The 16,379-nt window shown below is 42.6% G+C and overlaps 1 protein-coding gene across 2 annotated transcripts in view; it reads right to left on the bottom strand.

Moving 5' to 3' along the window:
* Positions 1-16,379, bottom strand: part of Slc9a9 (solute carrier family 9 member A9) — a 540,735-nt gene that overhangs the window by 269,533 nt on the left and 254,823 nt on the right. For both annotated transcript variants that reach the window (XM_060385517.1, XM_060385518.1), the window contains exons 7-8: positions 13,102-13,240; positions 10,175-10,280 (exon numbers count right to left, since the gene is read on the bottom strand). In XM_060385517.1, the coding sequence (XP_060241500.1) occupies positions 10,175-10,280; positions 13,102-13,240 (245 nt within the window). The remainder of the gene's footprint in view (positions 1-10,174; positions 10,281-13,101; positions 13,241-16,379) is intronic.

A 16,379-nucleotide genomic window follows, 5' to 3' on the forward strand; every position in this document is an offset into this window, starting at 1 on the left:
TTTACAGAGGCACACTGACTTCCCATCCTCCTACTTATGCTCAGGAGTCATGTCTGCTACTTTTCTCTCTGTATTGTCTGCAACCGTAATAACATCTAGAAGATGCTAGGTGCCCAAATGCTTGTTTGTCAAATTAGTTCCTCTCTATTTAAGAAAATGCTTATTTACTTTGAAAAGATAACCCGAGGTGAGGGTATATATACTTACACACAAATAAATGTTTGTGAGGATTGATTTATTGATTTATTTATTGTTTATGATAGTCCATTTTTCTCTTATATTTAACTGTTCTATTCAAGCCCATTATCACCTATTGTCTATCTGTAGTTTCTATCTCTCTCTCTCATTTTTTGAGACAGGTTTTCTCTGTGTTGTTTCTCTGTGTTGGTTGTTCCGGAACTCACTCTGCAGACTAGGCTGGCCTCGAACTCACAGAGATCTGCATGCCTCTGCCTCCTGAGTGCATGTGCCACTACCTCCTGCCTGTGCTTTTCTCATTAGAAGCCGATAAGGCCTTCAGATAGGCAAGCGTAGACATAATTGTCTGTCACAGGGAGCATGCTTTTCTTTGACATTAAATGCAGACTGGAGGGGTTTCTAAAATTGGGGAACACTGCATTTTTAGACAGGAAATATTGATTATATTATAAGAACACAGAGCGGGAGTATGAAAGAAAAACGATGTATCTTGTTCTTACACCGTACTCTGAGGGTTTCAAGGTTGCTGGGTTATTTTTCCATGCTACGCATTTCTTTATTCTTGATCTAGCAGAAGGGGCTGTTCTGACAGGTTTGCTGCTGCTCCTGAGAGGAACCTTGGAACTGAGAAGTCAAAGATTGAACGGAATGGAAAACTCCTTCAGGGAATATTAAGGAATCTAAGTTTCCAGAGCATTGACTCGTTCACTGACTCGCTCCCCACGTTTCGCAGCTGGGGAGCTGGCAGATTGATCAGGAGTCTGTGGAACGTAAGCGGAAGCAGCATTAAGCTATGTTCTCATTCCTGACTTCTCTGGTGCGGATGCCATATGCATTTCAGAATTATTCATGTCTGGGTTGCAAAGTTTTCAAATTTCCACTAAGTTAACACCACCCCACCCCCCCCCCCCCGCACACACACACACACACATCCCAGACTATTAGGGTAGGATGATTTTTACTAATGTGGTAGTGAATACTTTTTACTGGTTAACCTGATGGCTGGGGAAAGAGACCCCTGACATTTTCCCAACGGTTTGGTAATTCACCAGCCTTAGCCCACCTGCCTGTCCTTCTCCTTAGAGTCAGTGAAGACAATTATAGCGAGATGGCTGGCATTTCTAATCAGTCATAGCACCTATTAGCTGAAGATGTACCTTTCCCTCTGGCTGTTCCACACGGGGAGAACCCTGAAGGCCTTTAAGTGAACTACCTGTTGTCAGAGAGAGTTGCAAACAATTAACAGTCTTGGAGAATTTAGAATCACCTGGAAGAAGGGCCTCTTGGAGTGCCTCTAGGCAGTTATCTTGATTACGTTAATTGATTTTGAAGACCTGCTTGACAGTGGGTCAAAGGGCAGGACCTTTGCCTTGCAGGAGCTCCTGGGTCGCAATAGATGGAGAAAGTAAGTCTCGACCACTGGAATGCATTCATTATTCTAGTCTTCCGATATTGGTGTCACGTGACCAGCTGTTTCAAGCTCCTGCTGCCTTGACTTTTCCACTGGACTATCCTTGAGCTGTGAGCTAAACTACTCTTTCCTTCCTTATATTGCTTTTGTCAGATAATTTAATCACATCACCAGGAAAAGAAACTGAGGGTGTCCTTCCCCATTCTACTTTAGTGAATGAAGCCATTGCTCTATGCATCCGGAAATATCTTTGACTACCTTTTCAAATCCCATCACCTGTACCCTGGTTATTTGTGTCACAGTCTGACGATTTTTATGCTTCCATGCGGAATATAGTTCTTGAAAACTCTTTTTTTTTTTTCTCACTCTGCCTCCTGACATTTTGAGGTATTGGCTGGGAGTACTCACGGTGAAGAAGACAGGGTTTGAAAGGTTTGGATGTTGGTACAAAGGGCAATTTGGTTTGAGAAAGTGAAGGTGTGTGCTGATGAGCTGAAAGAGGAGAAGATGTGGGTCGTCCCTGTTTACCAGCCTGCACTGTGGTATGATGCAGTGTGTTGGTAACTAGTCTCCTTGGGAATGATGGGTGCTTGTTCCTGCAACCTGAAGGCACAGCATTTTGAGCCTCTTGGTAAACGCTCTTCCTTATCTGTTTCTGAGTCTTGTCTACATGAGGTTTATCCAGTCCTGTTCATGAGAAAGCAAGATAAATGCTGGGCAAAGAGAGGCTGGGCAGATTTGTTTTGAAAAACAGTTTGAAATAAGACCCTCAGGGCAATGTGCTTTAGGTACGGAGCACCATAAATATTATATCCCGGCCCAGTCATGCAGCATGTCGGCCCAGTCATGCAGCATGTCGGCCCAGTCATACAGCATGTCGGCCCAGTCATGCAGCATGTCAGTGGCAAGCCAAATGGAACATACTCAATTCTACGCTGAAAGATTTCTTTAGAATTTCCAACCCATTTTTGCCAATCTGTGCGATGGTAAAGATGAGAAGCAAAGGGCCAAGTCGCAGAGATCAAGCACAGTCTCAACATATCAGGAGAAGCTGCTGCAGCGGGAGATCCGTTCTCTTCGGCTATCCTTGCAGAGAAGAGACTTCCCCAGGTTCCCTTTTTGCTTCTCAAAAGCCTTTCACAAACTGGCCTGACATGTGTCACCTCTTCCTCAGTGTAATTAGGGCATGAGACTGCTGACCAACAGAAGCATGTGGTTGACATTACAGACATGATTTCACTGTTGTGTTCCACACATGTGCCAAGGGCGTCTCTGTTTCACCTCTTGGCCAGTTCTCTCAGATCAGGACTTGTATTAAGCTTGCTACGGTTATTTATTTGTTTATTTTTTATTTTTTAGAGAGCCTTTATTCTCTAGGCTCAGACTTCAAAGGCCATCAGCTTTACTTAGCAATCAAGACTGGTTTCCTTCACATTTCACAAGTTTATTTTCTTAGACGGAAACCATTCTAAGCTGAATAAACAGTGGACTATATTGTTTAAATTTGTGTGAGAGAGTGAGGTCTGTCAATACCCTCCCCCCTTTTTTTTCTCCAGTGGCTATAAAATAGGCTCCAGGAATCTAAAAATGGAAGATGCATTTCTTTCAGCAGTGCCTGGGAGAAGGGAATCATTAGATACCGTGTCAAAGTTGCTGTTAGAAATCACACACTTTGGTATTTAATGACAGTCCTGAAACTTTGCTTCTGGCAAAAACTGGACCCCCAAAGTCTCAGCTGGGAAAGAGATTATAAAAATGAATTTTCAAATAACCTTTCCAGCTGTGCTTTTTGGTTATCTTCATAAACTGAGCATCAGCTCCTATGACAGGATTCAATTTCATTAGGGATTATGCTATTCATAATGCTGCTGAATTATTTTCAATATTCAATTTAAAATAATGGCCTAGTAACCTCATGACTTTAGGAAAATGGGTCTCTGGATGGGGAGATCTCTACTGATCAGAAGCCAAGGATGCAGGTAGACCAGAAGTCTTTCTGAGAGAACACCGCAAGGTCCTTCATTTCCTCAAAAGCCACATACAATATGTTTACAGAGTCCTCCACTGGAAACTAATGAAAACCCTTTGCTTTAGCAGTAAAGAAATAAGAACTAATTAAAAGAATGGCTTGTTCCAGCCCCTGTGAGTCAGCTGAAGAGCCAGAAGTCATGGCTGCCCTCCCTCTCCACAGCTGGCTCTGAAAGCCGGACACACACAGCCTCATAAATTCTTTCTTCCTGGGCACTCCTGGGAAGAATCCCTGATGTCTATTTCAATGAGCACACTCTCTTCCCCGAGGAGGACTTTTCATTTGCACTTTATATCTGTCCAATCTTCCTAAGTAAGCTTCTCCAACCGCACTTGTAGTATTTGCAGGAGCAAAAAGATCAGACTTCTGGGAAACAGAAATTCCACCCTTCATTTGCATGTCTAAAAGCCACTTGTTTCCTATGAAACCAAGTTCTTCTGTGTGACTATTGAACGCTTGCAGGTGCAGTTTCCAAGAGACTGAGGTGGGGGTAGGGGGAGACAGATATGGCCCTTGAAGTCAAAGATGATGAAAATAAATCAAATGATCATCATCAAATTAGTAACAACTGAAGTGAAAGTTGGAGACATGGTAGTGAGCAAAGCCCTTTCCCCGCTGAAGTGCTCATAATGGATCTAATAAAAAGCTGAAATGGTAAGGATAATGAGCACCATGCAAACCATCTTTTAAAGCTCAATTTTTTTTTTGTTTGTTTGCCTCTAAGTATGCACCTGGCATAAGACGGTCCCAAGTACTCTTGTCTCAAAGCTGTGCTGCCTTTGAACCTCATTTCCTTCCTGGTCTCTCATCGACTCATGGTTTTCTTTTAGAAATAGTTTGTAGATCATTATTTCCTTGATCCCATTTAGGCTTCTTTGTAAGCAATCAAAACAGACCCTGGCTACTGTCACCAGAGGGAATTTATTGGAAGAAAGTATGGCAACTCTCAGGAGAAAAAAAAAAAAAAAGGCACCCACACAGTGCCAGAGTTCTGCAAGACAGCGCCAGGGCTCTGCTGGCAGGGATGAAGAGACAGTCTCAACAAGGCTCTGCTATTACAAAGAACATGTGCCAGCAGCTCCGTATCTTCCTGTCCCTGTTCTGTGATTCACATTTTAGGGAAAGTGTCTGGTGGACCCAACTCCAGAAGCTATGGATCATTTCAGCAAGGGGAGTGTATATGTGTGTGTGTGTGTGTGTAACATATTGCTTAAGATACTATTATCCAGTGGAATGTGTCTGGGGGGGGTTTAATTCCTTAATTCACATTGGGACATTACTATCAGTGAAGGGAGAATGGGTGGTGGATGGGCACACCAGCACATGCCTGCTACATTTCTCTAGACTAGGCTATTTTCCTGTTTATGTCTCTTAATTTTTCGCTTGAAAGACATGGGAATCAAGTTACAGATTAATGAAATTTGTGATGACCATTAACTTGGTCTATGGATCTGCTCTGGGATAGGCTGACCAGTGACCAGCAAGGATCTAGAAATTCGGTCAGGTACAAGAGCACTTACTACTCTATCATGGAGTCTGTGATGCAGAGTTGGGAAATTTGATTCTATGATGAGGTGTACCCACTCACTCCAAGACTCAAGAGATAAGCATTGAGGCTTGGGAGGCTCACTCAGTATGCAGAATGCTGACTTTAGTGCTCTAGAACTCTAGAACTAAAAACAACAACAACAACAGGGAAATCAGTATGTGCCTGTAATCATAGGATTGAAGAGTTGGGGACAGGGGATCCATGGGGCTTGCTGGTCAGCCAATCTAGCCAAATAAGTAAGTCCCAGTGTCAGTGACAGATCCTGTTTTAAAACTTAAAGGGCTAGTGATTGAAGAAGATACCTGATATAGATCTCTGCCCTGCCCCATGTACCAAGCACACAAACCCTCCCCCAAATTACAGACTGAATACCGAGGATGCTTCAGTCTTGCCTTACAGACTTGGTGTCTTTTAAAACATCTGCACTATATTTCAGAACCACAAGGAGTAAACACAGGAAGATTTTGAGATCTAGGCTCCTATAGACAGGCAAGTCCCCATTCATTGTAGAACCCCACATCATAAAATAGCTAAAGAGATACTTAAAAGTAATTTGTAAGTCTAATATGAAGATAACTATAAAAATTTACTGAGGGCCATAAAATGACTTAAATAAATAGAGAGACATAATTCTCAAATTATTTTCTGTTTGAAACACAACACTATTTTCAATTCATTTAGAGTTATAAATATATGAGCACTATAAATAGCAAGAGGCCTTTAAAAATGATGATGAAATGTAGGAAACTGATCTATCAGAGATGTATACCTTTATATCTATATTACATTTTTTGAGACTTATTTATTTTAATTTTATGTTTATGGGTGTCTTGCTGTCATGTATGTTTGTCTGTGCACTACATGTTTGCAGTGCCTATAAAAGCTAGGAGAGGGCATTAAATCCCCTGGAGTTGGAGTTACAGGCGGTTATGAGCCACCATGTGGGATCTAGGGATCAAACCTATGTCCTCTGGAAGAGTAGCCAGTGCTCTTAATCACTGAGCAGTCTCTCCAGTCCTGAGCTATTAGATATTAAGATAAACTATGAAGCTGAAATAGTTTAAAGAGTAAAGATCGAAAGCTAAGTGAACAAGAATCCCAGAACATACACATAATACATGAATACATAGGTGGATTCAAAAACATGGGTCAGTAGAACAAGCGGCTTACCACTTGGGAAGGAAATCAAATCCCTATTACGCCTCACAAATAAAACCAAGCAAGTACTACAATAAAGCAATATTATCCTTAAAGAAACATGTGGGTCTTATTAAAAGGGAATAAACTTACTCAAATCTTGAAAATGTCTACACTAACCACATTACTTGAAACAGGCAAACAAAATATAACACATTTAAAAAAGAAAAGGGGGCTGGAAAGAAGATTCTATGACTAAAGGACTTGCTGAACAAGCATGAGGATGAGAGTTCGGATCCCATCACTCCTGTAAACGACAATCGGGTGATGACCCACTTATAATCGGGAGGTAGAGAAAGCGATCCCTGAGGATACATGGCTAGCTAGACCAGATAAATCAATGAGTTACAGGTTCATCAAGGACTCTGACTCAATAGACAAGGTGGAAAGCAAATAAAGAAGGTACCTATGTCAACCTCTGGCCATCACATTTATGTACACCACATAAATGCATGGGAAAACACACACACACACAGACACACATACACATGCACACTCACACACACACTCACACTCACACACACATATAAAATGAAATAAAACAAATTGAAGAGTATTTATAAAATATATGATAAATGACAGCTTAATTTTCTTGATAAAAAAACAACGAAAACCAAATGTAGGAAGATGAGGCTTTGAATGAGAAGAAAGGACAAAGAGCCAACAGGCAGTTTGGCAAAGAAGAGAGGCGATAAACAACAGCAGGCCATTAGGACGCTTTTGTTCAGCAGGAGGGGAGCACAGAGGAAAATGGAACTCGATGATCAGACCAGTGTGTTTCATAGGCTGATGCTGTGAGTGTACTCCCGTGTTGGCTGCAGCACGAGGGAGATATGACTTTTACAGAAGACGATTAGGACAGCTCCCCATAAGCTTGAAATATTAGCCCCGAAATTTTGTTATAGGCAGTTATATAAGTAAAAATCTATATACCTAGCTATAAGGATTATTGCCTCAAAAATATTTCATTAAAAACTGCAAACAAACAAAAGGCTTGGTAGAATAAGTTAAGGTAAAGTTATGTGCCTTAGTATTGAAAGCTGTTAAAAGCATTTGTTATAAACTGTTGAGTAAGAAAAGAGAGTTGTTTATTGTTTTTCTAATTAAATATCTAAATGCATATTCATTTGGTTGTATGTGAGTGTAAACATATATGAATATGTTTTGTTAAACGGACACAGTAGAATATTAATAATAATTATAGATACAAAGTAATGATATGAGGTAGTTCTAATTTTGTTTCTGTCTGTGAATGTATATTTTCTAAAATTTCTACAGCAAATGTCTTTCCATAGAAGTAAGTAAAAAAAGAAAATTGAAGATATGTATGTAAAAACACACATGCTATAGTCAAAGTGGCATATATCCTGTTTTCCAAGCCAAGTCTTATGTGAAAGCTGAACTCATAGAACCTACAAAAGAGGTGAAGTGGGCATGGAAGAAACACAGGCCAGTTTCTGGAGTAACGTCCCTGAGGCCCCACCTGGCAAGGCCCAGGCTCAGGGAGTCTTTCTGGGAAAGGGGGGCACATGGGTACCATGTCCATGTCCTGCATGCTTCACTGTTAGTGTGCCAGACAAGCAAGCCACCACGGCTGCTGGTCTCAGTCATCCCTTAGCTCGTTCCACTTTACGCTCCGCTGTATTTGATGCTCCATATTCATTTGGTAAGCAGTTTTAAAAGGTCTCTAGGTTTTATCTTTGCACCATACTAGTTCATTTGTGGTGAAGGATGGTGCGGTTACAATGGGAAGCTATTAGACAATTGTACTGCCTATCAGAACCTCAGATTTCATTGGAGATGAGTATGAGAAAGGATCATATGAAGGAAAGACCATCCCCAAATTATCACTGAAGACATTTCCATTCTGGTGTTCAAACTACCCATATGATGATCCAACTGATAAAATCTCCTAAAATTTTAGTAGCCCCCCCCTTTATATTTTTGGCCATTTTATAAATAAAATAAATAAACTTATTTTGAAAAGGATGTTTTAGTCCTGGACTAGTCAACATGCTCCCTTTTGACTTTGGCTTCTAAAAAGCTCAGAGCCAAGCGTATTGCCAAATTATAGCAACACACAGCTGCCTAATTTTGCAGAAAAACTCTATCCCAGAACATGAATGTTTATCCTAAACTAAGAGGTCCCATGATATGCATAGCTTGTGTTACGCGTTGTCACAAATCCAGTTTGGAAATAGAAAAGTATTAAATAACAAATAAACACGTAAGTGATTTGGAATGACCAGGCTTGGTCTTTGGCAATAGGGAATGCTCACACCTAGCTTGGTTTGAATCAAATGCCTTAGGCACGTTGCCTAAATTTGGAATACTGCTCAGAAAAGTCTGCTGCTAGGTGCAGCCATGAACACTGGGGGTCTTTCTACTGCCGAGGCCCATACCTACTACTGCCCATTTTGTGAGGGTGGCTCCTTGGTCCTGAGCTATCCAGTTTTAAAAGGCTGGTGAAAGAGCAAGGTAAGAAATGCCACCACGTAGGGTTTTCTGTGGCCTGTGACCTTGGAAATAGTTTCTAGAACAAGGTCTAGTTGAAATGGATCCTGAAATCAAAACTCTTCATTCTTAGAAATGTGCCATTTTCAGGTGTGTTTGTATTACAATACACTTCTCAATCTTTCTACTTGTTTTTACTGTTAGCGTTATGCGGATAATGTCACAAGTACAGAACCAGGCACAGAATATGAAGAAAGGGGAAACAATCCTTTGAATAGTTGATATAAGGGGTTGCCTGTGTTATTTTATTTAAAGGACAGCATCCAACTTATCCCTCCAAAATGTGCATCTCTTCAGCAAACTCCTTAGTAACATAACACATCAACATAACAGTCTTTGCACTGTCATAACTTGGATAAACTGCCTGGAGAGGTGGAATATGATGGTACGGTCTTGATTGGAGTCTCTTGAGAACTTTCAAGGCAGCTTCCTAGCTAGAAGCCTTGGGGGAATGCAGGGCCCATGAGGCTCTGCAGTGTTTTAGGCAGTTTGTGCTAACATGACGTGCATGACAGTAACAGCGCAGACATGACCCAACAGCAAAGGAACAAGGGACCCAATGACTATCTTCTCTTGAAGGTTGGTGTGGTCTCCCACAGTGGAGGTTCATTTGCTGTCAGCCTGCCTAAGAGTTTGGATTTGGATTTTCTAGTTTTAAACCTGAGTATCACTGCTCACACACAGTGAATGAGAACACCTCTTATTTTGAGTCTTTCTCTAGATAAATGAGATCATCTGAGACAGGGTAAACTGGTTCATGGAATGTTCCTCAATGAGTGTTGAGTCACTCACTCACTGGCTTTGCACTGACTATCCAAGCAGCCATGCAAAGATTAAAACACTGATCTGTGTGAGAGGCTGTCCACAGCAGAGCCTGCTGCTGGCATCCAGAAGCCACTCCTTCCTCCCCATTGAAGCTGAGTGTATGAATTCCTTTACACACAGTGCATGGAGCCTTTTTTTTTTTTTTTTTTTTTTGTAAAGTCATCCATCATAACTATAAGCCAGGCCTTTCAACATCCTCTCCTGTCCAAAATGGAGAAAAGAACATTTTGAAGTCATTCTGTTAAACTATTTTACACAAAGTAGATGAATTATTTTTTTATCATTTCTCCCCAGGGAGCCCCACAGTGGCTGATTCTGACAGAATCCATTCAGTTCACTGTTTAAGAGAGACTTCATCTCCTCTCCCGCTGAGCTGGGCAGAGCACACACCAAGACACACACAACAACCACACTCACAGGTCTGGCTCATACTGCAGCATGGAATACTGACCTGTTAAGCCGGCGGCCTCTGCAGACAGGAAGGCACTCCAGGAAAGGAGGAAAAACAGGCCTGTTTCCAGCATCGGGAACTCACTGAGCTTGGTAAATTTGGTCAAGTGACAAGATATGTTAAGGAAAACAACAACTGTATTTGCAACTAAATCTCTTTGTTGGCTAAGAGGAATGGATTTGGTGATGACAGTCTCAGAATAAAAGGCCGTTTCTTCATATTGGAGTAGGTAAAGCACACAGGCCCCAAGGAGAGGAGTATAGGTTCCATTCTTCACCACAGGCTAAACACATCCATAAAAATTCAAATTTTTAAAAAAGTATCTACTGAGAGGCTGAGGGTATAAAATACCCTGGATGTCATTTAGCCCTTACAGTCTCACCTCAGAAACACTGACAGATAGAGAAAGGCCAAGCAAAGGAGTGTGCCTTGGGTTCAGAGAAATCCCTTAGAGGAGGCGATGGTGCTGGTCCTTAGGATGTAGCCTGAAGCAGGTCTCTCCATGTAACCTTCTCCCCTAGGGGTGGAAACAGGACAGGAAAAGCAGTTGTTCACAGTAAGAAAGAACTGCTCATGCCCTTGGTATAAGTAGATGGAGGAGGACTGGTTTTTTTTTTTTTTTTAAGTCAAACTAAACACCTTTGGCAAGCAACGGTTCATTTTGACAAAGGTGATACAGATGTAGACAATAATCTGTAAACTATAAATCAGAAGAAAAATAAAGGATGGTGACCCTAGCTGGGCAGAGAATGGATTATGAGGAGATGGTTAGGAGTCTGTGATGATGGGAAAGTGTTACATTGCCGCCATGTTTGTTGGGCATGAAGCATCCTGAAGTATCATAAGATGTGATCGACTTGCAATCTAATGCTTTTAGAAGGAAATATGAAACCCCATATACATCAAAAGATGGATAGTGCATGTTATGGAGGGGAAAGCATGACTTTTGACCTCTTGGGTTGAATACTTAGGTTCAGTCCTTGGCTCGTCTAGTCACTGGGTGTCTGTCTTCTAAGCAGTGTTAGCATGATCCTCACATCTGTCCCCTGTGACTTGGCAACAAAAATAGTGTGTCTCCCCTCAAGTTTGGAGAGTGAAATGAGATAAGCGTGTGAAAAAGTGATTTAATATGTTTTAGAAAGCAAGAATACCAGGAGTCAGAATGGCAGACTTCAAAATTCACTATCTGCTTAGTCATATGTCTAGACCATTTAACCTCTGATTCTCTGAGGAAAAGTAGATGATGCCATTATCTATCTGTTCATGGCCAATGCATGTGTATAGAATGATGTACTCAGAACAGCATTAGCATGCAGTGGGGACTGTGGAAGATTTTATGTTAGTGGTTTAGGTTAAATTCTTCTGGTCAAACACCCTTCCTGGAAATACAGCTTTAAAGATCTAGATGTGACTTTTTATGTAGAGGAAAACGTGGGCTTACCTTAGGACCTTACCGACAATCCCCTTTGTTGCTTCATTGGGTATGTTCTCCTAACTCTTGCTAGTTTGGTTTAAGGGGAAAGCTTACACTTGTCTGCTTATCAAAGTGGTACATCTACTGGGATGAGGAGCACCCTTTGACCTTCTCTGGGAAGTCATTAGTTCTGAGTTGAAATCCAACTCAAGAGCCTGAAGGCCTGACTTGAGGAGGCTACCATAGTACGGACAAGACGTCCAGGGTAGGGGTGGACAGACAGCTGTGTATACCTGCCTGCTCCACAGCCTGCCTATAGAGGCTGCTAAAGCCACCACGCACCATGCAATTGACCCCAGCACTATAATGGTAATAATAGGGCATTTTTTCATTGTCCCCTGTCTCATCTGTCTCCATGCTCTTTCTTTCAGATGTGACCTGACCTCTGGCAGACTTCTGGCCTCTAGGACTATTCCCTTTCTTCTGTGTCTGTGCATTCTGCTCCCACCAGCATGCTCACTTCTGTGTCTGTGCATTCTGCTCCCACCAGCCTGTGCTATCAGAGTGAAAAGCCTGGCTTTGAATCCCAGTACTGAAACACTCTAGCTATATGGCCATAGTCAAATTGTTTAACTTTAATTGGTCTAGATTATTCAAATGTACAGTTAGAATAATAACAGGATCTACCTACCTTTCAGGATCCTTGTACAAAGTGTCTGATTTAAAAAAAAAAAAAAAAGCTTAGGGTAGGGGTGTGGTGGCAAAGTTCCCAGTAAATCCTAACTGGTATTATTATCATCATGGTCATTATTACACTGTGGGAGGTCCCTTCCCTCCTTAATCTCCTGTGCAAAGAGGTGGTTTTAACGACATGTCTTGCAGGATGGACTCGAATGAAGAGGTGTCTGTGAAAGCCCAGGCACATGCTACACCTCCATCAGTGTCCCCATCATCGTTAGGACTACTCCAGTCCAGCCAGCAGGTGAGCTCTGCCAGAGCTCCACCTAATGATCAAGACACAAAGGGAAGCCATGTGTCCTGACCACCATTCCTTCATTCCCAACCCCCACAACACAATTGTGACGCTTCTTAGGCCCCTATTGGCCATGGTCCTGGCTTACCCTATCAGCTGGCGACTGACCACAGAGCACAGTCACTTTATCAACTGGAGCTGATGCCATTTTATTTTTGACCTTGGAGCTTCCGTTCTTCCTTTTCACCTTCTTGAGGTCAGTCCTGGTGTCCTATGCCCACAGCTTTCCTTAGGTGCCAGTGTTTCTAAGGCTGTCTACCAGAGGGCATTGACAAAATGGTAGACTTGACTGTGGGCAGAGAAAGAACCCTCCATGCCTCCCCCCACTCCTGGCACTGATCCCACGCTTCATGGGATCACACTGGAATGAGCTCAGCAGTGCTGTATGGAATTCAATCTGATCTCACCATTCACTGCTGAGGAGGTCATTCAGCCTCAGAAACTATCCCCAGCTTCCACACAACAAACAACAAAGGATATCAGTGCTGTGACAACTGCATAGGCAGAGCCCATGGCAAAGGAGCCGGCGAAGATCCCTAGGAAATTGCCCACAGACTGGAAGAACGCTGCGGTGTCAAAGGCATTGGGATTCTCCTTGGGACTGTAGATGGATATGGAGCTGGAAAGAGAAGAAGGCAGCTTCAGTCAGTGACAGTCAGAATTGCACACCACCGTCTGGCAGAGGCACACTTTTCCAGTCAGGCTAGGTGCCGGTGAGAGGAACGGACGGGGAAGGAAAGCGGGAAGGGGCGGAAAAAGCAGCTAGCATTCCTTGCCTTCCAGCCCAATCCCATGGCATCCATATACTACTGCCAGTCAGTAAACATTTTTATATTGGGAAGGCCGTGAAGAATATTGTTTCTGAGCAGACTGGGCGTTAAAACACGGTAGGTGTGTACGGAATCTGCTGAGAAGCTGTGCACAAATGGGCGATACAAATCACAGCATGCACAAAATATTCTTCAGTGAGCCTGTCGTAAGCCACAAAGCATTTCTCTCTCCGGGGTAACCCCGTGGAAAAAGAGCCATGGTGGCGTGCAGACCACTGCGGAACTAACCCCCCGCATTCTTCCACAGAAATAGACGGCAGCAGCCACCCCAGGTCATCTCTCACATCTAGGTCTTGTGGCGCCAGCAGACAGTTCTCCACAGAGAAACACAACCCCCCCCCCCCATCAGGCAGTGTGTTTGGTTAATTTCTTTGTTTGTTTGTTGTGAGACGGGGTCTTACCCTGTCGCCCTGCCTGACCCCAACTCATCGAAATCCTCCTGTATCCGCCTCTCAAACGGAACTGTATGTATGAACCATCATGGTCAGCTTACTTAAGTATTTTTGAAGACACTGTATTTGATTTTTTTTTTCTTTTAATAGAACTTCAAATCCCAGAATGCTGATAAGAAGGCCAAGGTGTGTTCTCTTTTAGGGACTCTGAACTCCTCACAGCAGAGCATTAAAATGAGCAGATGTGCTAAACCTGGAAGGTTTGGGGGAGACTAACGAAGTTAGACTTCAGAAGATTTTTTTATAGTTTTAATTTTAACACTGAGTCTTTAAAATTAGTCAGGGAAAAAAATAAGAATTTGGCAGTGGATTCTGGAAAGGTCCTTGTAGCTGTGTGGAGAGGATGAGGCACAGCAGACAGGCTGTGATTACACAGATTCTGCAGAAAGATGGAACCGAGTCTCTCAGGCCAGGATAGGTAGAGTCAGCTCACTCTCTGCTTTGGCTCTCTGCCTCTGGAAATTAGTGACAAGGGGGAAGGAATGGATTCTACCTTTCCCACAGGAAGGTTTGGAAGGAAAGGTGGTCATTTTAAATGTTCTTCGGATTTCTGTGGAAACCTTTAAACCTCCAAAGCAGGCCAACCCTTCAACTTTGATCTCTTAATTGGATAAGGAAGATGAATGGTGGAGAAGGCAGCCCAGAAGCGTATGTGAGGGAGGGCTGAATCTGAGGAACTCCTCCTGTGCTGTGCTAGGCTTTCAGGAAAGCCAAAACAGACACAAATACACCTTTGAGCCTTTTGTAATTGCCAGTCCCCAGAAAGGTGTTAAACCCAGGGCTGATGAAAACCTAGCACTGGAGCTGGGGAGTCTGAGTTCACCTTGACATTCACCAGCACAACTCTCCTTCCCGTGGAGACCAGAAAAAGACCCCTTCCTCTGTTTCAAATAAAAGCTTTTCTTTCTACTTCCTTCCTTCCTTCCTTCCTTCCTTCCTTCCTTCCTTTCTTTCTTTCTTTCTTTCTTTCTTTCTTCTTACCTTCCTTCTTTGCTTCCTTCCTTTTTTCAAATAAAAGTCTTTATTTATTTATTTATTTAATTTGTCTGTTTGTTTGCAGTAATAGAGCTTTGTGAATAACTCTAAAGTTCTGAAGGCTGTACCAGCGGGTCTGACCCTTCAAACTGGCATCTCTTCACTCCCACCTTCGTCTCCCTAGAAATGCACAGTGACAACTAGTGACAACTTATGCCATTATTTATGGTCTGCTTTTCCTTAAACCAATTTGACGTTTATCGCTATAAAAGTTTTCATTAAAGAATACATAAAAATTTTTAAGCATGATGTGCTAAATATATTTCTTTGTAACAGATGTGAGAAAACATACATTAACAAAAATTCCCTGTGTGTGACCTCAACTCATCTTGCTGGCCCCACTGTTTTGAACTATGCTGTTTGGGGAAATGTTGTCCTCTTTATCTGTCCACCAAACATGATGGAGCCTGTATTTGCCCAACTGTATGTGCTTCTCTGTGACAGTTGCCTTACTGGAAGAGAAAGGCATAATAACCGATGGTCCCAGAGAGGTAGTCCATTGAATTTGTTGGTTGAAAGTCTTTCCAGAACATAATCACTGGGTGCCTGCTACGTGCTGGGTGAGGCATTCCATACAGGGTGCTGGAGACAGGCAGGGACACAATTAAATCCAATAAATATCAGCTGATGCGTGGAAGCCATCTCTAAGCAGAAAAGCCTAAGTTATGGACGACAAGCACAGCGTTGAGTGTGAGGTTGTGAAAGGCATGAAACATTTAACAGCACAAAAGAGGAAACAGTATTTTAGGATAAAGATGGTATTTGATGTCGAGTCAACAGACAGTGATGGTGAGAGGCGATGGCAGGCAGTGAAGGGAGTATAGGCAGTGAGAAAGGCAGTGAGGCAGGTGAGTTTAGGGCACCTTCCCGGTGTAGCTGCTGCGTGTTTATGCCTGGAACTCAGGGAGAACGCACAGGAACCCATGAGCAGAGGGAGTACTGGGTGACACAGCATTCCTCGGAGGCTGTGGTTCCATGTTAAGAGCGATCACTAATACAACATTCACTAGCTTATGCCCACATTATAATTTTATTTAACCTTTTATTGTGTGAGATACACAGGGTCAATGTTGTCCTCTCCCGACTGCCTCCTCCCTTCTTTCTAAAATAAAGTAGCTGAAGAAAGAAGAGAATCATATAGCTAGTAGGCTCATAATGTGAACTTTTTGTTTTTTATTTATTTACAATTTTATTTTTTTTCTCCACAGCTTATTCATTATATATCCTGATTGAAGCCTCCTCCCTCCCTCTTCCTATCATCTGCTTCCCCCAATCCAATGAAAGGAGGAGTTCTCCACCATTGCCATCTACCCATAGCTTGTTAAGTTTCATCAGGATGGCTTGGATCATCTTCTTCCATGGCCTGACAAGGCTGCATCATCAGGGGCGAGTGATCAGAGAACAGTCAACCGAGTTCATGATAGAGGCAGCCCTTGCTCCC

Source organism: Meriones unguiculatus, chromosome 6, assembly GCF_030254825.1.
Source record: "Meriones unguiculatus strain TT.TT164.6M chromosome 6, Bangor_MerUng_6.1, whole genome shotgun sequence".
Lineage (NCBI taxonomy): Eukaryota > Metazoa > Chordata > Mammalia > Rodentia > Muridae > Meriones > Meriones unguiculatus.